The sequence below is a fragment of the Amia ocellicauda genome, chromosome 1 (assembly GCF_036373705.1).
Source record: "Amia ocellicauda isolate fAmiCal2 chromosome 1, fAmiCal2.hap1, whole genome shotgun sequence".
In the NCBI taxonomy this organism is placed as follows: domain Eukaryota; kingdom Metazoa; phylum Chordata; class Actinopteri; order Amiiformes; family Amiidae; genus Amia; species Amia ocellicauda.
In genome coordinates, this window is record NC_089850.1 from 28,025,389 (window position 1) to 28,051,784 (window position 26,396).

At 36.7% G+C, this 26,396-nt stretch overlaps 1 protein-coding gene across 1 annotated transcript in view; it reads right to left on the reverse strand.

Moving 5' to 3' along the window:
- The window catches only part of mthfd1l (methylenetetrahydrofolate dehydrogenase (NADP+ dependent) 1 like), a 91,871-nt gene that overhangs the window by 30,793 nt on the left and 34,682 nt on the right, over window positions 1-26,396 (reverse strand). Inside the window, exons 19-24 of the mRNA XM_066700628.1 lie at window positions 24,162-24,230; window positions 17,230-17,341; window positions 3,388-3,527; window positions 2,803-2,844; window positions 1,825-1,925; window positions 788-965 (exon numbers count right to left, since the gene is read on the reverse strand). Of these exons, the coding sequence (XP_066556725.1) occupies window positions 788-965; window positions 1,825-1,925; window positions 2,803-2,844; window positions 3,388-3,527; window positions 17,230-17,341; window positions 24,162-24,230 (642 nt within the window). The remainder of the gene's footprint in view (window positions 1-787; window positions 966-1,824; window positions 1,926-2,802; window positions 2,845-3,387; window positions 3,528-17,229; window positions 17,342-24,161; window positions 24,231-26,396) is intronic.

Below are 26,396 nucleotides of genomic sequence, written 5' to 3' on the forward strand. Positions count from 1 at the left end.
AAGCAATGTTGTGAGTAAAGGGTTACAAAGAGGGTATTTAAAGCAGAAGCTTGTCGCAAGAAGTGTCTGATAAATGCTGGGTGAAAAAAACAGGCTGAATTCCACACCAACACATTTAAGTGACCAATTACCTACCTCTGAGCCTACTTCCACAATAACTATACTTGAAAATATTTAATAAAAACATCATGGTACTAACGTAAGACGAGATTTATTTTTATTTCCCTTCCTGTCCAAGTGCCCGTGTTTATTCATGGCACTTCTAAGAGTCATGTGCACAGATGGCAGAACTTGGATAGAAATACAATACCTAAAAAATACAGCAAGTGTAAAATGTAAGCACTTGTGTATGAAACACTGCTGTTGCAATGTAGCCTTAACCATAAAAAAATGTGTTATATCAAGCACAGCATTTGGCATGACTGAAACTCAAAAGACCCGGCCGTGGTCTCATAAGAATATAATTGATAAGTAGTTGTGGTGGCTTCAGTTGCATTTGTCTCCACATAGTCTGATTTATATAAGCACAGCAGATATTTAACATCGAGGATCGCACTGTCATTGTCATAAACTATCTACTCTGTTGACATTAGAAAAAAAAAAAAAAAGACATTAATTCATATTATAACAGCCATTAGTTGTTGGAATCTTACCAGTCAGGAGCTCAACTGTAATTATCCTGAGGGTGTAGTCAAGTATCAGCAGACAGAAAAGTTTACACTCTCTCAACACCACAGTCTGGAAGCTATTTTAATGCATAAGCCAACAAGTATTTTGTTTCACTCACCTGTAGGTCATAAGTAAATTCAAAGTTAATTTGCTGATTGGCTGCTTCTTTCACTGCCTTGGCCAGCTCTATGGAGCCCCTGCCTCCTCTTGACCAATGGTGACACGGCACAGCATCAAAAGCCCCAGAGTCTTTGGCGATCCGACACACCAGGTCAATCTCTGCTGTGGAGTCCGTTCTGTGTACAAGAAAGCAACATACAGGAATGAGAGATGTGATCCTGTGCATTCGATTGTGTGTCAGTTTTGTAGTTCAATAAAACAGGGCATTTGGACACGTATAGTGGTAGCTTCACATTGCAAATTCCCAACAAGTTTAAAAATACAACAAACCAGCACTGGTAAAGTGACACCACATTATTAACTGCCAGGTAGTATAAACACAATAAAAATAACTGTCCCATCAATACTTCTTTTCAACAACCTGCACTGCTGACACTGAGAATGTCACCTCTGATTCTAAATGACCCATATTTGTTCATGTGGGAATATATAAACAGCCTTGGTAACCTTTTAGCACATCTCTAAATGAAAGAAACTGAACTATGAGTTACAGCACACATTTGCTTCCATTCCATACACTTTTAAAAACCTTTTTTTGTGCTTATTATAAATCGGAGTTAATCTTATTTTCATCTGTTGTGCGGGAAGGCAATTCTAATGACATGTGCATGACTTCCTGAGATACAGTTCTTGAGCAGTCTGCTTTGAAGCAAGCAACAAAAAAAAAAAATCAAAAAAAAAAAAATCACTGGCTTTGTCATTCTTTAGATGTCAGATCTACCACCAATGACGAACATGGCTGTTCCCTGTAAGGCATAGTGACAAATACTCTTAGTTACTAATGAGGCATATACAGTTCAAGACCCTAACATGACAGAGTTGCCACGGATTATTTCCAGTCATAATGCTCAGCCACATAGTTATTTTCTTTTGTTTTTAAGTTTGCAATCATAACACTTCAGAAATGTACATTAAATAGGGGTGTTAAGAATATCATCTGGAAATTAAGAATTTGTTGTTCTTCAAAATACTTACTTGAACACGTTCAATGCTACAACCACAGGAACCCCGAAGAGGTGGGCAATCTGGATCTGTTTCTTTAGATTGCTGCAGCCATCTTCAACCAAAGTGAGGTTCTGGTAATGAGAAGCACAGAAAGGATGCTACAATTTAATGTAAGGTTCATGGTTGTATTATCTTTGTTTGTTTTATTGTACTTCAGCTGTAGGAAGAGAGAACAGGCTAATTTGTTTTTGTATAATTGGATCTGTTGTACTAAAGGACATGTTAAAATAGTGGGTGTTTTACTGCAAATGTAAAAGCCTTTAAGGTGAATAAATATATAACAAGATGTTACAGGACTGAAGTAATGAAGGTCCATTAGAACCATACAAAAACACCTACTTGGAGATCACATTGAACATGACTTTGTAGAAAATTTTTCATTTTGGAAAATATATGGCCTTCTAAAAACAAATATTGATTGATCCATTTATTTCACTTAAATAGGATTATTTAATTTTTGACTGTCTGTTAAACATAGAATATTTTTGGACTTTGGACTCCCAGCTCAATGTATTCCCCTTGTACCCCTCCATTTTGCACACAGCTTCATCAGTGTTGCCATGTTCTATGACAGTCTACTACGAGAGACGCCTCTGATGTTCTCTCACTGCCATCCCTTTACACTCAGTGAGGGAACACAGGCGCCATCTTAAGGCAGAGTCATGGCACTGCATCTATATTGATGGGTCAAATTACTAAAATGTACAGGATCAATTGATTCTTATGTCATCAGAATAAATCACTGCGTCAATATAGGGTTTAGGGCTGCCACCCTATAAACAGCTTTCAACTGTGTGGCCTCCTCTGAGAGAAGAAAATGTTTCCGTGTTATTTCAGCTATTTAGTTCATACTTCAAACAGGTATATTTTTACTAAGTTTCAGAAATAAGACTTTCTGGGTAATAAAAGTCATGCATAATAAAAATATGGCTTGCTCCATTATCTTACCTCCTCCGTGTATTCTTTAGACAAAGGTGCACCTGCAGTGACCTGTAATCAGATTTTCAAAAAAAGTCATTTATGAGCAGTGCACATCTCATTCTGATCTGTCCCCAGCTCTTGAGATTGATGGTTTTCGGCCAGGGTGTTTGGAAGCAAGGTGGTTCTTAATTGTACAGCCATAGATACATTCTATTTGTGTCAGATAAAGATTAAAATACCAATCAGTGATCTAGAGCTTTAATGTCAATCAGTAAATTACAGAGCACCCATTTATTGTGAAGGCAATCTGAAAATGCTGCACAAGGACTTGCAATGGTGAAAAGTAAAAGTACAGCAGAAAAGTACAACTTTGTTTTTCTACCTTCAGCTGTACAGTGGCTAATTAAAGCTAAGAAGGATATCTTCACAACAGGTTCAGTCTAAACTACATTCACTCTTGTGGACATTCTAAATTTAGGTATCAAAGTTAAGGTGTACTGATTTTTCCTTTAATACATAAACAAAATTGGTATAGTATAGGTATACTTGCTGAGGAAGTAAAACATTATGAAGGGTTCAATTCAAATGGATAAGGAGGGGCAAAGTACTTACATTGGGACCTCCACCGTGCATTTTTAAGGCCCTCACTGTGGCAACCAAAACAACGACATTTGGACGCAGGCCAGATGCTCGACATTTGATGTTGAAAAACTTTTCCATCCCAATGTCAGCACCAAAGCCAGCTTCTGTCACTGAAAGAACAAGAATGGAGGGGATCACTTTACTCATTGAAGACATCCAGAAGTGCATGTGCATGGCTCCAAACTGGGCCTGATATGAGTTGATTAAATAAGCCAAAAAAACGTACACTCAAAATTACAAAGTCTTATTAACTAATAGGCCTATTTTCAGTTCCCACATTTTCCACAATCAGGTTGAAGGACAGACTTTTTACATATTTAAGAGCATAGCCTACATATTTTTGATCTACAGTGATTTTGAAATGAGCAGATATACATGTCTGCATAGAGTTTGATAGAACTTGGTCCCACATGGTGTAAATCACATTATTAATAGTTGAACCACACTGACAAAAAAAGCACAATTAAAAGTAATTATTACTAATCCGTGACATCCACACAGAATGCCTTTGATATGAACTGCAAAGAGCTGAACAGAGCTGATGGATTTAAATCAACGTATCCAATAAACTGCTTTTCTTCAAATCAATTTGTCAGTATCAGTAAAGGACATTTTAAACACAGTCTTGTACTGTACCTAGCCATAGATAAGAGGGGGCAAAAAATTTACTCCTTTATTAAACATTTGATAGAAGTCAACTTATTGTCAATATAATCAGCCAAGTAAAAGAACGATTAAAAAAAAAAAAAAAAAAAAAAAAAAATGTAGAGAATTTGAAAAATCCTGTGGAGGCTTACCATCATGTACAAAGCAACTCAATCAGATTCACCAGTCATGTTATTACCTTGACATATCGGAATTCCCAGTAAAATCGTCACAGGGGAAAAAAACAAACATGAATAAAAAATAATGACAAGACCTCTTTGAAGGACAACTATTTCCGTTTCAGAAGTGCATGGACAATAAATTAAAAATGAGCAGTGAGGCCACTGCGGCCCTTGGTTGTTAGTGGGGAGACGGCTCGGCACACCATCAACATGGAAGGAAGCAGGATATTGCAGCTGCCAAATGATGGGTACCATTAGCAGAGGAAGTGTAGTAGAGTAGAATAAGGATAATAACACCCAGCTCAGCCAAGTCCCTTGTTTTCAGACCTTTCTGTATTTTTAATTCGCTCATCTCTAGATCCTTCCAGTCATAGAATGCCAAGGAAAATACAAAAAAATAACCTGTCAAATTGGGAGTTACTGCTCTCCAGGCAGCACACACTGTACCCTATGCATCTGTCCCCTTGCAGGAGCCACTTCCCAAGAGTCCAGTAAGACACTGCCAATTTCATTGCATTATATTCAAAGAAAACCTAAATGGATTTACACTGTTTGCAGGGTATCCATTTAATTCTGGGTGAACAAAGATTGTGCGAGAGGTTTTGTTAAGCACCTTACAGAGCAAAGGCCTGACGTTTCATTCTCCCTTTGACGACTTGGCTTGTGATGGACCAAATAAGATAATATCAGAAATGTACATTTGAAGGCCTGGCATTGAGTTTTTATCAATGAGGTGCCACCACTTAAATTGGACCATTCCTGTGAGACTATAAAAACAAATTAAATAAGCACAGTTGATATCTCAATCACAACAAAATCTCTGAGGTAATCTGAATAGCATAATGCATGATCAAACGGAGGAAAACAGCCAAGCCAGACTGAACCAGCCCCTGCATGCCGAGGGAGGGAGTCTGCATTATCACAATGTTTCTGCCTTCTATACAGCCTTCTATACAGGAGCCAGCTAGATGGATCATCAGTGAAGCACCGACTCAGCAGGAAAGAGCAGAGCACAAAGCTAGTGTTGCCTCATTGAACAGACTTAAACCAGTGCAAAGCCCCCTTTGAAGACTTACAGTAAAGTCCACTGACTAATCTCCATAATAAAGACTGCTCACTGACATCCAAAAAAACAGCTCTCAATATTCAATTTTTTATGCTGTGACAACGTCTTGGAGGAAAATGTTTTGTATGCCCCTTTGATTATCGGCGTTTAAAATCATTTTTTAAGATTACATATGAAATCTTGTGCTGCAAAATATTTATGTTACTCTCAGTCATGCTAACCATCTCAGAAGAAAAAGGATTGGATTTAATAGGTCAGAAAGGGGGTTAATTGTCTTAAACCTTCATCAACTTCTCTGGCTCTTTGTAATTGCCATTGGAAATGATTCCAACTTAAGCATTAGGTATTGCTTATGAAACAGCAGTATTTTGCTAAGCCAATGTATTATCCTTTGTTACTGAATCAAACTCTGATGACTCACAATAAACTGGTGTAAAAGACTGGAATTACTCCGAAGCATATTAAAAGCATGGCGACACCAATAGCAAAGAGATATCCTGTGCAACACCACACCATAGTGATGGTACAGTGTGCCAGGTGCCAAGCTGTAATCTTTTACATGGAACAGGAGAATTAATAGAAATTCAAGAGAGGTAAACAATATAGTGCACTTAATTATATTTTATGGGTTGAAAGGCAAAACCAATAAAAGTTCAGAGAATAAACCTCCGAGAGGAAAAAAAATTGTAGGTGCAAGTTTGTTGTTATTTTCCTTTCCTGATTATTTATCCCTGCTATTTATGTAAACCAGTGGCAGAATAAGTGCTCCCTCATAAACAGGCAGGTGCGTGTACACAACAAATAGTGAATGTTTTAAACTACTGTAAATGAGCAAATTGACTTATTTACATTCAAAGACTCTAATGACTGAGCCACTTCAGTAAAGCCTTTGCAGCCACAACCTCAGGGTAGTAACCAGCACTTAACTGCTGGCTGCAACTGGGGCTTAAGACAGTGTCTGGACATGCTCCCCGAGGCAAAGCCACTGCAAAGCGAAGTTTGCAGTAGGCTGCAAACCTCACTTATCCTCCCTGCTTTAAAATCCAATCTTTAGTCCGCCAGTCAAAGGTAACACTACACTGGACTTCTGCCATGGTGGTGAGGAGTTCACAATATTAACTCTTAAATTAAAAAGCATCTCCGCTTGTGAATGATTTTGAAATTGAAATCAGTCACGCTATGTTGTTGTTTTCTAAACTTATTTAATTAGCTTGTACATCCAAAGCTTTGCTCTCCTTTTCAGAAGTTAATTTAAATAACCCAAATGGAAAAGTCTGCAGATAGAGAAGACTTCAGACAGCTTTAAATCTCAGAATGTCAATCTCAACAGAGATAAACAATGCTTTCCAGCTCTCCAGAAAGGCTGCCCTGTGGGAACAATGGATCATGCAGTTAATCTATGTCATTTACGGTTATGTCTCCTGCTAACATACAAAACCAAAGGTTAAGTACTGAATTACGGTGGGGGGAGAGGGACACTGTACCTAATAAAGCACTAGACTAAAAGGTAATTTGAGACATTTTAGAAATACTTTTTTTCATACAATCATACAAATATTTTATCATGGTATTCCAATCTTTTACAGTTCAAACATACAAAGAACTGTAGGTACATTGAGAAAATTAAGAAAATGCACCATAATTGAGGCATAAGTAATACCCAAAATGCAAGAGTATTCCAGCCTTGTTTATAGTGGAAATGCTTGCCTGATATTTCCAGTTCATACAGACATAGTTCCTGTGGCAACCTTTTGTTGAAACAAGACAATTGAAACATGTATCCACAAGTCCCGAGTCATTTGTTATCTTTCCACTTTCTACAATTTTGTTTCCTATATGATTTTGTAAGCCAGGAAAGTTAATCTTTTGATTAGTGAGATGTGACATCCTTAGTTTATAAACCTTAATAACCCAAGGCAGTGGTTATTGGCAATAAAAAAAAATACCATAATTGTAAACAAACCTCAAAGCCAAATCTTTAACTTAGCTTATACCTTAACTTAGATTTAATGGGTCTGATGCAACTACAACCACACTGAATATAGAATAGGAGATGTGCACATCATGACCGAATTCATCTGGTGGTTAAAGAACTAAATTTGCTTAATAAGGTGGGTAAATACGCTGTATAATTTGAACAAATTATCACAAGACCTTTGCTTCACAGTGAGACCTAAACTGAAAAGGATGCCAGGAAAAATCTGCCCGTTTCTGCAGTACTGGAAAACAATTAGTATGATGGAGGTGGACCTCTCTCGAAAATCAGTGACACATGAAGCTGATGTCAGCCAAAGGATAATACAGAGATTTTGGGATCTTTTCCAACGTACAAGTGACATTGAGGGCAAGGCCACCTCTGGTCAACCATAGCATCACAGGATCTGTGGTCCTTCACCACTGCTGCAAAAAAACTTAAGTATATGTTGAAGATTTCCTTAACAAACTCATAACAAACTTTGTGGTGGTAGGACCGCCATAGATGTATTATCTCTTTTAAATTAAGTAAAAAAATAAAGATGTACACATCACAGATCACTGTATATGTATTATTTCCTATTTTATATAATTTAATTTGAGTCATCTGTAGTAAAATACTGCACAACACTTCTGTATATAAAATCTAATTGAAACTGATGTTGACACCCAATGGAGTGATCACCGTGGAAGACTGCGCTGAAACATAAGCCTTTAACAGGGAGTGTAAACAGCGAGAAGATATTCCCATGTCAGTCTAAAGTCAGCTGGATTGTCCTTTCCCACAGCTATGAAGACTCAGGGAACTGCCCAACCAGTACAATCCTGAAAACTGGTCCCTGGAGAAGAGTAACTAAGGCTACAGTTAGCCCTCAGTGAACTGGGCCCCATTCATCACATGACCACCTTCACATTTTGTCAGACTGACACCAAAACAATTAAGACTCATTCACATGACAAATTTGGTGCTATGTATCTATTACAGTATTCAAACATTTAACAGTCTGAGCTTTAAAGAATGAATGCCGTGCACATTAAACAAACGAATAAGTGCAGAGATGTTAAAATATTGATACATTGCCTTGTTTTTCTAGACATACAGTCCCACACAGTGTTATGCACTCCAGTTATAAGAAATATTTCTGTACAGCACCAAAATGAAATAAATGTTTACACACACATATTAAAATTAAATCAGACCAAGGCAACCAATTGTTCATAAATATTTGTAAGATGGTTATTATCCAAGCTTGTCTCTCCAATAGTCTCATAAATGCATCTTAACTGAAAAAACTCCATACGTTTTTACAAGTCTTATTTAATGAGCAGATTTATCATCACAAAGACTTAAACCTTTACATGATCACGGTCATCAGTAAACTGTAATCAGCCTTAGCCAAGTAAATATCATCCTTAAATGTTCTTGGATGAAAACAAGAGGTAAAAATAATGACATTACCTGTAGTTTTCTTGAAAATCTGATTAGTAGCAAATATTTTAATCAAATCAAATATATAGAGATTTTAAAATCGCCATAAAGTGACACTCTGTTTTGATTATACTCAAGTGTAAACTTTAAAGCAGAACTTCATGAATTGATAGTGTGATTGGGTCATTATGCATCTTTGATAGTTAGTGATACATGTTGTTTTTTGTTTATTATGCAGGTGTTGTTGTAATTAACATGTTCATTGATTGATGTATTGTTTTCTCATGAAACCCGTTGATAATTAGTTGGCTTGATTGTCATTTAACCAACACATGACAGGGAACACGTCAAGGGGATTTATCCTTTGGGAGGATAAGTCTGTTCATGAATAAGACTGCCTAAATGCATTGAGCTTCATCAGTTTGGATGGATTTACAAAAGTGCTGAAGAGATAAGCTTGAAATGTTATTCAAATTAAATATTGATCACAACAAATGTTTATGAAGGATCGGTTGTGCCTATCTGATTGAATTCAACTAACAGGCCTGTTGACAACCAATGTATACAACTGTTTTTTTATTTCTACAGACAAACACTACCACATGGCAAATGTTTCAAGAAACCAAGAGATGAGGTTCTTGGAACAATTAACTACAAACAGAATGAGTAACATGAACAAAATGACCTCAGTTCAATTCAAATAGTCTGATAGACAGGCTATTAAAACAAACTAATTGGAATGACAATACAAAAATAGAAATGAAAAATGTGCAGCTGAAATGACACAGAAGTATTTACTTCAAACAGAAACAATGTGCTATGAAAATCATATTTTGCTATCCCTCATAAAACTATGTTAGCCACAAATTGTAAAAACAATACTTAAGTTGACCACAATCCACAAACTTTGTATGTCTTCAGTCTGCGGTATGTAATATTCAGTTCAGTCATGGATTTAGAACTACACTAAATAAAATTGAATAATTAAGTGTCCTGCATCAAGAGTAACCATTTTAAAAATCTAATCTTACATTCTTTACATATTAGGTCATGGAAAAGCTACTTAAAGTATTCAAGTGGAATAATGCATGAATATAAATGGATTAGTACATAAAGTTTCAAATCCACCAACCATGTAATAGGTCTGGACTGCTAATAATTACTTTCAATTTACCGTTATATATTTCTTTATTTAAAATATGACAGATTCAGAACAAAGTCACGTACAGACCATTCTTGTTTTTCTTTGTGCAAAGCACAGAATGCAGCACCTACTTCTGTCAAAAAAAATAACTCTTAATATGTAAAACCTTGCCATCAAATGAACAGAAATATCCACAAAAATACACATAGGCTATCTAATAAAAGCATTTTCAAAAAGCAATGAATAAATGTGAGGACCATTTCAAGGAGTTTCAAGAGTCACTGACAAGAAAGCGTTATTTTTCTTACTGGTTCAACTTGGATGCATGACAACTCATACAATTAAGAATATCTCACTCTTCATAGTCACTTAGTGGAGTAGCAGACATTGAGAGTGAGGAGTCAAACAGCAGGGGAAAGCAGGATTATAACTCGTGTAGTAATCCACAGTGAGTACAGAATGGTCTGAAGAACACAACAGCATTAGTCATAGGGAGCACTAGACAGTCAGTTTCTAAAAGATCAAATTCAAGAAACAGGACAGCAGATTCTATTTAATTATAAAATATGTTTTTTTCCTATACTACAGAAGAACATAATCACTATGAAAACTAATTATATATACACAACTTTAAAAAATAAAATAAAAAAGAGCAAAAGTTTCCAGTGCAGTATTCTTTTGAAAACACAAATCATCCCAAAATCTGCCAGTTCTGAGTTTATCATGCAAGAGTTTGCTAATCTATGAGCTACTGCATTTTACCCAAAATATTTTTTTTAAATGTCTCTACGGTGTCACCATTCTAAACCATCCAAGAGGTGCCCTATGGCAGTGGTTCCCAAACTTTCTGGGTGGTGCCACATTTGGGTCACAGCTCGCACAGTCCTATGGGACTAAGGACAGGGTGTTTATCAGCTAATTAAATGTTTCCAATGTTATTCTCCTTGGACCGCTGTGTTAAAGTCCTGATTTTGTGAGATGGTATCATCGTGTTGGCTTTGACCAAAAATAACCACTGTACAGGATACTATTGCTCGTACAATGCTTTACCATCGAAGGGAGGTTTGCCCATTCACTGTCAGTATTATAGTGTGCTGTGTGTATACACAATTTTTTCTGAATGACTGCGGAGAGGAAATGAATGTTAGTGTGAGTCATTTTTACAGTATCACAGACCAGGATGAAGTCCGAACAGCACTCCATTGAGAAAGGAGAGGAGAGTGAGATCTGAGGGAAATACACAGCTTCCTGGACTGTGTTTGAACTTTATATCCTCTTTAAACCACACACTGTAAATGTTTTCAAGAGCTGGGGTGGAGTGGAGGGGTTCAGAGGCTTTACAGATCAGCTGAAATTGAACATCAAAATATGGGTTGCATTAGCTCGAGTCTCACAGGGCGTGAAGCAAAGGGGAAAATGTCGGAGAAGGAAAAGAAATGAGAGGGACAAAGACCGAGTGTTAGGGAGAGCATAAGACACAAAAACTGAGATGCTTCAGAATTTGCTTATTGTCTCACATTCTCAAGGGCTTTGCTTAAATCCAGTATATCTTTATACATACTGATATTTCATTATTTATTTGTAGTTGCTTAAATGTGGGACAGCATCTTTCCCAGGAATGAAACTGGTCACTACACAGCACACTGAATTATTTATTTCCATACTATATCAAAAACAAATTAAGTTCATCAGGCATTAAGTATAATTCACAATCCCGTTTTGCATAAAGTTCTGATTCTGCATTGATCAGGCTACATCCCCTTAATACTACACAAAACCAAGTTTTCCTAAAAGCACTGTAAATGTCCAATAATGTGTGGCTTTGCTTCTGCAACAATATTAATTTCCAATGCAGATGTGGAAATAGAAGGAGGCAGCCTTAAACAATGGAGGCAGGTGTTCCCATCTGGTTTTACCCAAACAGGGCTCTACGCTTACTTTTTTCCTTAGCAGCACTGTGCTCCCAAATTGAAAAATGTAGGGGCACAGTCCAAAATGTAGGGGCACACTCAAACAAAAACAAAAATATCATAAATGGTTCATATGCTTAACTACAGTGCTGTACAGTGGATCCTCGGGGGGGGCAGTGGCTCAAACCAAAAAAGGGGCAATTCGTTCCGGGAGGCAGCTAGCGAAGTGCGGATGTGGTGGGGGGGACGGGGGGGGACGGGAGTCATATAGGGTACTTCGGGGGGAAAAAAGGGCATGGGAAAGAAAATGGGCACCCCTGCCCCCCACCTATGTACGTCCCTATGTAAATACATGAACATACAGCAGCACCGTTGGAAACTCAAACGTTTTCCATTTGTTTTTTCATTTATGATATAGATTTCTATTTTGAATTCAATATGTATGGCACTAGTATCATATAGCATAATATGCCACAGCTGTGCAACGCACTTGCAGAGGCTCTGAGGAGCGCCCTACACATTTTAAGAAATGTTATAATCACTTTTCAGAAAAAAGTTAAGGATCTCCGTTACTTACAAGTTTAAAAATATATTCAGAATTTTTATTACATGCTCTCCTTTATTGGCTAACTTAGCTGCTTGTTTTCTTGCTTATTTTGTTGTCTGTATAATAATAATGATGATAATAATAATGTAGTTGTAGTTGTTGTAGCTTGCGAGACATACACAAGTTCATGTAACGGGAAAGGCGGAGTACTTTGTGCAGTTTAAAAGGATCCAATGCGCAATATCCTTGACGGACAACTTTTCGGATCCAGAGGCAGCGGCCTGCACCAGCTGAGCGTCTCCATCCTGTCATCGTGGCTCCAGTGCGTCTCTTCAGTGCTCTGTGTCTTTGTCGTGCTCACCATGCGAGTTCTGCTTTGCACATGTTGCTGCAAACTGACTTCAGCGTAAATTCAGTGTAAAGTGCACCTATACTTTCCACGGGTGTAGCTGCTGCCACCGCCATCTCTCAAGATTTTTTTTTTTTTGTATTAGTAGCTGCGCCCCAGGTAGACCCAACTAAATCAACGATCATTACATTTTAAGACTTTAGTAGATTTTAATAAAATCGACGTTACCACTAAGTTGTTGCAGTCGCTGAGTACTACTGTATCTGTAAGTGTGCTTTAATGATGAGGCGGCTGACGCCAGCCTAGTGGGTGATTGGATATCGTGCCAAATGAACCGCTGCAACACTGGGTCATAAATGTAATTCACGGGACTTTGAGTTTTCATTGCCTTCTCAGTTAATTGTGACAATCCATAACCGAACTAGGTTTCCCACATTTGCTACCGTAATAACGATTAGTGTAAAATATCGTCTTTATCCTAATCATGACAATGTAATATTTCCTTATAGAGTTAAAAAATTGTATTTGCACTGTGCGGCCAAATTGAGTAAAAGGCTCACAATGTAGAGCTCTGCCAAAGACCCATTTCTGCACAGTCTCTTCCCCAGTATGTTACAAGAAAGATGATTTAGGCTTACAAGACGTCATAAAAATTAAAAAAAAAAAACTGGGTAAACTGGGTAGTTTTAATGATATTAAAACTGTAGCATGTGACAGCCAAAATTATGTTGTACAAAGCAGCAAAAGTGAAGGCCGTACTGGGTGTGGAGACTAATGAGAAAAATGTGAGGGATTGTTTATATTGAATTATAAAGAAAATGTCAAGTCACATTTACAGTCACTATTCCTTGATTAATTGCAGCAAATGCATCACTCAAATTACTTTTATTACATTAGGAGTCAAGAAACGTAAAAAGCTAACCATAAGGGCTTCTTTTTAGCAGCTTACACTGGAGGTAAAAGACAGTTCACTGTCAACTGCTCCCTGGCTTTCCTGTGTGTTATCAATGGTGGTGGTCTGCAAATGTATGTAAATGATCAATGTAAGGCAATGGACATATATGCTGTATAATGGCATCAGTTGCCAGTATGGCACATGGATCAGGCCTGACAGTATTTTTGTAGCCCCTGGCATTATAAGAGACACAGACAATATTGAAATGTGTGCTAGAGACAAAGGGGATGGGTGGCCAAAAAGCTGATCCCAAAGAGAGAACGAATTTCCCAAGGATGAACCAACACACTTTTAAAGCCTTTGAGAACAGCTGACTTTTGTACTTGTGTGTCTGTTTGTCTTGTCCCAGTAGTTTCGTAATATACTAACACTGTAAATTTGGTGTTTGGAAAAAAGGATTCACACAACGATAAGATTTATGATTGGTCTCGAAAACAACCAATGCCTGAATGGTGTGGTATACTAAAATTCGCCTACAAGATTTTGTAAACAAGATCATTTCACATTAAGTCAGCCTGCAGGGTTTGAAAAAAAAAAGAAAAAAAAAAGATTACAAGGGAAATTATTGGATCATATACCAATAAGAGAGATATTACATATTTTCTACAAGTCCAGTAAATGAGAAGTAAAAACAAAAATAAACTATGACTAAGCTTAAATAATTTTGCAATTTCTCTCAAGAATATACATTTAACCAAAGCATTTCATTGAAAGGTTATCCTATTAAATGTGGACACATTAAAACAAGGAACACAGGCATTGCAAAACCACAAGATGAGTTTGTGTATATTAAATTGTATGTACTATAGGATAAAACTTTACTACAATCTAAAAATCACATGCTTTGGAAAGCTCAACATTTATGAGACGGACAGCCTAATAAACTGCCAAGCCTCGAGAGCCCGTTCTGCATTTCCTTATTCGGAAAGAATATTACAACGTTTTTTGTTTTTTTTAGATTCAGTTTGTTTGAAAAAGATCTCCAATAGCAATGAGGCTCAAACAAACTGTTTTGATTACTGTACAGCAGCTGCCGTAATGTTAGACACTGTGGCTGACTGGCAAAATAAATGTGTTTTTGTTTTGCTTTATGTATTTATACATTTATTATGTTCTCCTCTATAAATGGCATCTACATTTATTACAAAGAGTGAATACTCAAGAATGTTCCATTTTATTTAATTCCTATCTGAATAAACCTCAAATAGAAGATAAAAGAATACTGTATTATTAATTCAAGCTGAAAATGTGTACTGTAGATAATTGACAGGACATGTTTTTTCTCTACAAATTATGGAGGAGCACATGGAGATAACTGGTTCAAAGTACACTCTCCTAACCTATCATGCTGCAGTAGACACACTACACAATTCCAGCAGCTGACCTATGGTCTGAAGAGCAGGGGGCTGCTACTGGACACTGGCCTCAGCGAGCTCACAATCCATTACCATTGGACACTTGGAAAGATGGACAGCAACCAACCATCCAAAAGCCTGTGTAATTTCTTGATATGATTTGCATGGATATAAAAATACACACATGGATATCCTGATATATAACAAGGAGGACAGCCCATAAGCAGCAGGTGTTGTGGTACAGGCATACTGACTACTAGAGTGAGTGAGGAAGGTAGAGGGGGATACAAATGTTTCTAAATGCTGCCTACCTGGCAGATTCAGCATCTCAACTTTGCCCACCTGACATCTTTGCCACCAATGCCTGGCCCAAACGTGTACTTTCCTTAAGAGTGTAGGCTATTGTATGTAGGCTACCTTATACATTTTACAGGATATTAAGGAACTTCTTTCTTTAACAATGTAGAACACATTGTGTAGGTTTAAGTCATGTGTAACAAGTAAGGAGCTTATCCCCAATTCCTAACTTTGACCCAAACGTGTTGTAAAAAGTACAAATGTACTCGCTGTAAGCAATTTTAATCACACAGGAAATATTCACTATGGTTACCAAATCTTCATCGTAAGCATAAGTCATTGGCTAAAGATTAAACATGAATGACATATGTTGTATATACATTTAAGCAGCATTAGCACACAAAAATGTAAAGACTGGGTAATCAAAACATACTTTGTTTCAGTCACTCTGTTTAGCGAGCGAACAGCGGTTTAGTAGCTCTTGATGTGACTGAAAGCATATCATATCTCAAATTATTCAAATGAACAAAAGAAAATGTATGGATAGATTACCTCTATTGTAAACACAAAACAACCAAATTTAATTGAGACAGAAAGTAAAACAAAACAATATGCCGTTTCTTTTCAGGGCTGCAAGATTATAAAATGGTCATATTGTACCAGCTTATGTATATATGAACATGAGAGAAGAAAAAAAAAATGTATTTATTTTTTCCTACAAAGAAGGAAGTGACAGTAATTTTGTTCATTTCTGTAAATAATACTTACAGATAAAATGGAAAAAATATGTAATAACTAACCAATACCATAAGAACCCATTAATCCTAGTCACACACACAATTATGTCAAGCACTGTGAAATGGTTAACATCTGGTTATAACCACATTATGGCTCTGACATGTGTAACGACTGTTGGAAATGGGATATAATAACCAATTCGGTCAGACTTTTTTTACCAGACACTATTTTACCAGATTCATAGACCCTGCTCTTCAAAACATCCAGAGTATGACAAGCAGCGTTGTAGTAAAACTACTTGAAGGACAACCCACAGCTCATGTAGAGAGATCATTTACAGCCCCTGGGATGAAGCATCTCAACAATGAGTTCAAGACATTAACAATGCCTGCTTTCTCCACAGAAAAATAAATGAAACAACTGAGACATTCTAAAGCACTGTCCTTGCTATTGAGAAACATCTTGTGCAGATGTTAACTTCTACGTAAAATTATTGATCCAGGTGTATAAAAGTTGTCATTGCTAAGCAGCTTTGGGTGTGAAGAACATGAAACGCATCAGCACACACCAATCTATTAACTATTCATGTTTTTTCTCAGACTTCAAATCACTTTGAAACAACCCTGTCCAGCAGTAAATTAGTCAATTGAACATATGCTTCTTTTGTTTATTTCAGCCAATATCTAACTATTTTCTTGCCCCTTTCATGTTGTGATTTTTGTACTCCTTTACCTGTCTAGAACTTATTTATAGTCTTTTAGATGCGAACTTCACATGCTCGATTCTTTATTTACATAGAAAGGAAAGTCTCCCTTGACAAAAACGACATCATTTTAGGCTATATACACATTACGTGTCCCTGATGGAAGTGAGTTCTATAAGACAGGACTGGAAAACACAGTGATAGATATCTGCAGTACATCACAGTAAACTAAAATGTACAGTTACAAGTGATCATTTAAGTGTATAGAAGATGTGTGAGTGTTATCAGCAGCTCTGGTCAAGAGAGATGGTTTTAATGATTTTATAAAAATGTCATACATTAATTACAATGAGAGAAAGGGTGGATTGTGATCCAAATCAAGCTGTAACAGTGGAATGTCAACACGCTTCATAGAAAACCTCTGTTCCGACTCAAACAGGATGTTTGACCTTACAATGTAAAACCACAACACTGACCATCATGCAGGAAACAGATGTAGTAGACAACAATAGCCTTACCTACAAATCCTCCTTCACCAACCACCTTCAGCGCAATCTTGTCTGCCAGAACGGATGAGTTGCCGTGTGCGATGTTTGCAAACGGGCCCGCATGCACGAAGACCGGCGTGCCCTAGTTCACACGGAGAAACACACATGGAAAAAGACAGAAGAGTCGCATCAACAAACAGCAGACTCTTTAAAACAACGTGCAAATTCAGAGAACATGACGTTCACACAAAACTCGGCAGGAACTCTCAGTGGCATAGGGAACTTAGGGGACAGAAGACACAGAAGGCAGAAATGCAAAAACAAATTTCAGATTATATATTTAACCATTTAAAAAAGTTATATGTTGTATGTCTTAAATATAACAATTCTTAGTATGTTTAGTTATTCCTATGAAGTAATTAAAGAAAACTGACAACATTTTTGCATTATTGAATTTCTGTGTATATTCATGGTCAATGGACGGCCACGGAGACAATGGAATTGTTTCTCAAGTTGCACTCATAATGGCAGAGCTTACCTTTACAATAGTTCACTAGATATAAACAAATTACTACTATTGTATGTGTACTGGTCTCACCAGTACTGAATACCTGCCCAATACTGAAATGTTAAGCTACGATATCCTAATGACAGCAATTTACAGTAAACACCATTAAAAGGATTTGTTTACTTCTGCTAAAACAAAAAAAATTCCACCATCAACCATACTGAAGAACACAAGCATATTTGTCAGTATAAACAAGAAAACAAAATGGAAAAAAATCACTTCATTGACAAAAGGTACAAAAGAGGGATTAAACAGTGAAAATCAAAATAATTACATTACTTTTGTCGGTGGAAAAACAATGATACTGTACCCAGGAGAAGAATTAGAGCAATAACAGGAAATCGGATTTATTATTTTGCCCTTAACCTTGTTTCGGTCTCCAAATTGCGCTTTCTGCTGAGCCATTTTCTTCAGCTCATATCAACAGGGTATTAGGAACTAGTCAGTATAATTTCACTGAGAAATCTAAATAATTAACGTGCAGTATTTATTCACAGAACACCTTCTGTTTTCATATAAACTGTACATTTTATTAAGACCTCCATGCTGTATTGACAATGTAACATCTGCAAACTAATGTGCAGGAGAATAAGAGATTACCCAAGAAAAGCAAAGTAAGTCATTACATCATGGGGCGAGCACAGACATATAAGCAAGAGGAATCTCCCTGCAAGAAGTCAAAATTATCCTGTCAACAGGAATATAGTGAACCATGTGAAGAGGACTATTATCCAAGCCGAATTTCAATTTCTACACAAATGGCTCAATACTGCCCCTAGTCCAACAGTATTAAAAAAATATATATATACTTTGTTTATGCTTTGGATTAGTTTAAATTCCAACAGCAACTCAATATGCAACAGTAAAAAGCTTGCAAAAGAAAATGTATGAGAATCTCAAATTCCCATTTTCTTACTGCAAAGGGAGTCAGCATTCCCCTTCAAGAAAGAATAATCACAACTTTGAGCCAACTGAGTAAACAAATCAAGCTGTCTTCACTAGCTCAATTAGAACTATGAGAAAACAAAATATATTACAAACAGGGCTGGTACCAAAAAAAAAAAAAAAACAATCCCAAGTGTTGAAGTAAATTATAAATGTATTACATATTTAATAACACTCCTAATGGCTTCATAAGGAATTGGCTCATATCAGCCAGGCAGAACATATGTACAGACTAAATGAGATTAGATTTGCTTATCTAAAGATTAAGTTAACAAGCAGAAAGTACTTAAGAAATGGGAAAATATGTCGATTAGTTAATTATCAGTGACCATACACTCAAAACACAATATTCCTGAATTATTGATGTAACTAGATAAGATTTAATTACAATAACATGTCTGTTACCTTCAGACTATCCTTCCTGGGAAAGGGTAACATCTAGTTTTAGTATTAATAGCTATTCTCCCACAATTATAGCTATCAACAATCTAAGATTTGACTGCATGTGTGTCCCACAGAGACTTTACCACTGCATTGAAACAGCAAAATTCATCTCAAATCATGCAGAACTTAACTACATAGCTCATGTTACAATGAGCCTATATGCTCTTTATGCCATTATGGCAACATTGACGGTATAAAATTATGTCATGGTCAATCAAGGTAAAACACGATCACACAATTCTGATTTGTTTAGGGCTTTAGATGAGTTCAAGGATTACCTAAAACACAAAACCAAAGAGTAAGGGAAAATGGTTTAAATCATACTTTGATGCTGTATATAAGTGTGTGCACAGCTCACTGCTCAGTCCTTGGACAAATCCAACAGTCCAACAGTGAAATATAAGCCAAGATCTGATAGGATAATTCTGAAATCCATTTATAGGCAGGATTCAATTAATTTAGCCGTTGTGTGAGAGAACCGAGCTATGCATTTTGATGGCTGAAAATACAATATAAACAATTGTAGTTTATGAAGATTAAGATTATATGGGTTTTAAATATGACTTTTGGTAAATTCCCAAGAATCTCTTGACAGAAAAAAAATACTATTTTTTCCTAGGTTGAAAACAGTTTTATTGCACAGTCAAGCACCACAAGCCCAGAAATTGGAATATCTTGGAAATAGCATGAGGTGATAATGATGCCCCAAGATATTCAGAGCACAAACATTTCAACAAAACAAATTCAATGGACACCTTGCACTACAATTCTCTATTGAGTAGTCTGCATTAAAAACAACTTTCAATACACTGCCTATAAATCAGAGATTCAGCAACCCTCTAAGGGAGTTGTGAATATCTTATAACTGTATTCCACAGTTCCACGTCCCCTGACTTTAAATGAGTTTCTTTTCCCTTGAACGGTTCTGAAATGTAGTCATTAAATGACTACATTTCAGAACCTGTACCCAGTTCATCTTAAATCATTTACAGAAAACTAGCCTACATGATTAGAAAACGAAAGTGGACAAGACTCCACTTTTGAAAATCCCCCAGATATAAAGCACTGCAGATACTAGTATGAACATTTCTACAGAATATCTCAAATTTATTTACATTAGCCAATTTGTATAGAATTCTTCAATATGAAGTACTGCGGTTGAGACCTTACTTACATGAAGTCAAATGAGATGCTGAACTGCTGACAACCTTATCTTCTGCTTTTAAACAAAATATTTATGTTTAATAAAATAAATGTTCAGTTATACGGCATAAAAGAGTGTTTATGGTACTTCCTGAACAAAGAATTCAAGTGTTATGATAAAGATGGGTGGCAATATGGGTGTGTCCAGTCCAGTCTGTGTGTCGTGGGTGGGTGGGTGTCTTTGAAGCCATAGCAGCAGCTCATAGTCATGTTTTGACTTATGATTAATGCATCTCACATGTATGTGGGTTTGATCCTGTTGATTTTAGGCTGATAAACCTGCTGCAAAGAGAAAGGCTGGCATTCAGTCAGCCTCCCGGCTATCATGCCCCCAGCTCCATCTGTGAAAACAATGGCTGCCCTTTCCCGTGCACCGCAGGCGTAGAGGCACACACCAGGGAAAATTCCCATGGACCTGCCAACAACCTGGGCTGTGACATATGAGCTCGTTTACAAGAAACAAAGTCACAGAATACATGCAGGACAAAAAATAATACCTACAATCTGTGAAGTTATATTATTCACCCACTTTCAAATGTATTCTCGCCTATTATCTGCAATGTAGTACCACTTGTCTATAGTGTCGGAAGTTGCTTCCCGCACTAAGTGGGACTGTGTCTTATCCTTCTGTCCATCTCTGCCAATAATCACAATTTAAGAGTGACCATGGCCATTTTTTTTTTTTTATAAATCAGCTAGTCACTCTAAGCATCAAGTTACCCAGAATTCCAAGATTCTCCAAAACATTCATGAAGCCAACGACTGCAGGCTGATCACAGAGTGACCCAAGCCCAACAGCTGCTGACCTGGGCAAGGCAGCTCCTGTATAGTAAGGCATACAGATTGAAAACACAAGGTGACCTTTGGACTCTCCATATTCTTGACCTCTTGTAGCCCTCATCGTAGTGTGGGCAACTTTTAACACGCAGTCTCTCACTGAAAGGATCAGTCAATGAGGAGAATAAATTCAGCCAGGTGCAGCTCTGAAAACTGTACAATAATCTCTCTCTGATCTGTTCAGGTTCAAGCTTGTAGAAATCCTAATGAGGAAACACCCACTGTGGAAAATTATAACCCTCTCCTATACTTGTTTATTGCCAGGTTTGTCCAGCATTCATTATTTTTTACTGCACTGCTGATTCACTTTGGTTACTGGTAAATTAGCTGATGTGATCAGAATGCATCCTTATCAGGAAATCAAACGGGTACAATATAGGCCTACACTTTACTTCATGTTTTATATACATGGAAGCCTTTGGAAGCAAATGGAGCTTAACATAAACAAAACGGAGGAATTCTGAAAAACAAGCCTGCTCGAGTACATAATTAAGGTTTGACATCAATTCGTCTACAGAATATAGCGTACATCAAAGACCCCTGTTGTTGAGCATTGAACAGTAACTATAGTAATATAAATGCACTGTACATGAACCTAAAACAATAAAAATACAATGGCAATAAAATTAATAAATGAAGTGCTAATTAAGCGAGTCAGGCCAGACTGTTTTCATACTAGGAGAAAACATTCTTTATGTGAATAAATTAAGCTTAATCTAAAAACGAATGTCTTTCAGGTCCTAGAAGATTCTGTTGGCAGAGTCAAGGGAATACCAAAAGTAATAAATGTAGTTCACTATGTTAGCAGGAAAGTGGGAAGTCATTTTTTGGTCACAATCCAAAACTACTGAAATAACAATTTCTAGCGAGTTTAACGCTGACCATTTTAGAATCCTCTTTAGAGAGCACTGTAAGAGAGATTGTTCTAGAAACAATCCTGTGGCCCACTATTGCAACCCCCCTACTCTATGGAGTGTGCTTGATCTTCTTGTGAACAATACAAACAAAGTTAAATACTACCTGTTTCACCTTTGTCTCACTTTACAAAACATTAATGACCAACTATTTTGGAATCCACAAACAATTTGCCAGAGAGCAATCCACCAAGGTATAATCAACTGATGTTATCCATTAAAGTATACAACACGTCACCACAAGCCTCCCCTCTGTGATTAATTAATTGTTCAAATAAACGCACCGTAAAGTGAACTAACATTTTGACAGCTAAAAATGTGATTAGTCCAAGAGCAACATTCCCAATCCTAATATTGAACTGATAGTCAGCCTTTGATAAACAGCTTGCAAATTAGACAATTCAATTTAAAACAAAACAGTCAGCCAGAGTGGTGACTCCTAGAAGAGGCCCAGTCTTACTTTGCTTTAAAAACATTGATCATCGAACAGGAGAGCATCGCCTGGCTTGGAGTAAAAAAGCCTGTTTGCGGACTGCATGAACTTTAATTACAGCCCACACTGTTACAGAGATTGGGAAATAAATGCATTAAAGATTGTATTCCCTATACAGCCATCAAGATACAATTCTTCAGCCCAGTCCAAAATCAAGAGCAGAAATCAAACTGAGAAGAATACAGGAGTAATCACTGGTCAGACACTGCAATTTAAGTTAAGCAACATTGCAGAGTGGCATTATGTCTAGATCCATCGCAAAGCAGGTCCATAGAACCTCCAGGAAGTTAAAATATTTCCCTGGACACTCACTACCATATGTCAACCCCACTGAGACAAGACGTATGTTAGCTTATTTTAAGGTATACAGTACACAGATTACTTCAGTTCAGTCATTATGTGTCACTTGTTTCCATTACCTTTATAGGTAAATCCTCCAATTAATAAACCACTCAAAAGCCCAAACATTTAAGTAAGATTCAATGCAACATAGGTACTATAACAGTATAGTTTGGAAGAGCCTTCATGTGCTAGTCACTGATTTCCATCTTCCCTGCATGTTACATATTCCGAGTAAAACAATCTGTCCTTACAAATGCATGCAATGACATAAAACCAAAACATTACAAATCAGATTAGTATGAAAGCAATACCAGCTGAAGAGCACCTTACAGCTGCTGCCGTACCAAAGGGGTGAGGTATTTCAGGAGAGAATTGCGTGACTCAGTTCAGTAATCTAGTGCCTCATCGGTCAGGAGGAGCCTGCATGGACACCATGTGACCAATGCAGAGGCCCAGAGACATCCAAGGTGCTGCTCTACCCAGCCACTGATCCCAGTAGGGATATGATTTAGTTTATGTTAATCGTGCCTCAGTGTTTAATGAAATAAAACATTTCTAGTAATACATTTTTCAATATCAATCTCTATTGCTAAACCTGACCCAAAAGATATAAAGTGAGACAAGGATACAGACACACTGAATGGCAGGGATAACAAATCTTTCAAGCTTTCAAACTGTAGAATACAGTAGATTCACAGAACAATTATGTTAAAATATAAATCCTCCACAAACTTTAAACATGCTGCATTCTCATGAATGTCTCAAAAATAACTCATCACTTTAAGACAGACAAAATTAAACCAAAAGTGTATTTTCATTTTCAAAACAATTCAGACTTAACCCACAAAAGCTGTCAAAGCAAAGCATCATCCATTCATTCTAATGCATTGGTTTCATTCCACACATTTCTATTAATTTGTGATCTTAACTATGTGTGAAAGGACAAAACCCCCTAAGCAAGTCACAGAATACAAATATAGAGTAGTTTGGAAGAGTGCTAATGAAAAAAAGGCTTGCCATTGTCTAAATAGCATTATCTTATCACTGCAACACTTCTATGGAAACATATAGCACAGCATATGTCATCCTCTTAGAGAGTTAAAAAGAAGGCATTTCAGCCAGGAATGGTTCAACAATACACCCTCAAACGAACATCCTTGCTTTTCCTTGAAAGTTATCTCCTCCTTAAAATAAGATTTGCAAGTTATTAACTTACCTCCAGAGTCTGCATTAGCGTTGGTTTGATGGCGTCTTTCATCAGAACAGCTAAAGCTCCAGTTACACCCTGTAAGAGAACAGCCAAAGTAAATCAGAAGAAGGAATGGCAATATTTTTAAAAGAAACTTCGCTTTGGCCAGGTCACCATAATCTGCACTCAACTGTAAGGAAATCCATCCGAGAAGTCTAAAGGAAAATACGTCCACCCTTTACAGAAAAACAGTTAAAGCAATTCATATTTCAGTGTTGTTCTTTTGTATTGTTAAGTTCAATGTTATATGCATTGATGGGTTACCTTTGTGAAAAGGTATTGTTAACCCATGATAAACAAGTCTACCCCATGATAAACCTTGGAAGGAGTATAGAGAAAATGGGCCAACAAACAGCCATTGCTAGGATCTGAGAACACCTTTCTGAAAGTTAAGAGATTCAAAACTGTCGATATACACAACATCATGAAACTGTTATGCCCAGTGTTCAGCAACCAAAGCATCCAGAAAAGCAAGTCAGCATGTGTAAAGCCAGGTCTTAGATTTGTTTATATAATATCCTCAGTTTAAGAACTATCGCAGATTTTGTGTACTCTGTGGCCTCTTAAATACAGAACCGGTTTGATTGTCATTTCTGCCTGTTGGACATTGTTTACTGCTGGGGACTTTTGTGGTTTTCCTCACATTTACAAAAGTGTCTTGGACCTGAACAGTAAAAAAAAAAAAGTAGGTATTTGGTCTCCCACAGTAAATGCTTAACAGACAACATATTAGTGTTTTCTTTTCAGAGGAACAAGACTGGACTGCTTATTAAAACGTTCAGGTTCGTAGCAAATGTTTAAGGCTATGTTTGCATTAGAAGCACTCAAAAGAAACCAATAACAAAGAAGGTATCCTTGATGAGCTGAAGTTTTATTTAAAACAACATCAGTTCATAATGCAAGAGGAAATTGGGTTCAGATGTAAGTCTCGAACAACTGTGAGGCTATGACACTGAAAACAGATGTCAGAAGTTCAACTGAATCTGCAACTCCGCCCACCCTCCTTCCAAATGTTACAATTGTATTCCTTTTGACTAGCCTTAGCCAGCCTGATTACCAATTAACAAAATATTACTTAATGGCCTAAAATAAATATAAATTGCTATTTCCTTTATGACTGACTATTTTTTTAGTCATTCAAATATTCCCTGGTTGCCTTGAGTAAACCATGTGACAGTAACACATTTTAACAAAATCTATTGAGATAAACATACAAGCAGCTAATGGAAAGAGAATATTTTTATTGTGTAGTTCAGTAGTTTGGGTGCTACGCCAAAAAAAAAAAAAAAAACTTACAAGCCTTCAACACATGAAGAACACATAAATAGATATTGGGCTTACAGAAGCCTCTACATTTTTCCATACCCTTGACAAGATGCAACATAATGGATTGAGCAAGAAGATACATTTTTCAATTTTAGAAATTCAATAAAGTTTACTGTTGTTTGCTGTCCAACTGTAACATTTTAAATACTTTAAACAATTATGTGAACAAACAAAAAGTATAGAATAAAAATCAATCTCAATCAAATATAAAAATAGAATACCCCTGACATAAGTTTTAGGCAGGTGTGAAAAAATGTTTTGTAAATAAGAATGCTTTCAAAAATAGACATGTTAATAGTGTACCTAGAAGAACTGATGCTGTTTTGAAGGCAAAGGGTGGTCACATGTAGATTTTTCTGTTCACTCACTTTGCATTTAGTTAATTGATAAATATAATCTATTAACATGTCTATTTTTGAAACCACTTACTTTACAGCATTTTTTCACCCCTGCCTAAAACAGCACTGTATATCAATATTTTGCTCATATTTTAGTCAAATTTAATGTTGCTTATGATTCCACAACACAATACAGGGCAAATGCTGAAGTTAAACTTTAAATAAGTACTACTCCATAAATAATCTTGCAAAAGACATTTACTAGTGTCACAAAATGCTACAGCTAAAGGATTCGAGAGTCATCTTTAAACCTCAACTTGGAAAATTAAAAAATGCTGGCTTTCATTTATGAAGTTTAGAGAGATGGTGCTTAGCTAAACACACTTACCGATGCCTCGCTTACATCAGCTGAAGAGATCAATAAATACTCAACTGCCTAAGCATTGCAAAAATAAATAACAAGCTGATGTAAACAACCCCCAGCAAAAGCAGGATATGTGAATTAAACAAAGTGTGCATACGTGCAAAAGGCAAAAAG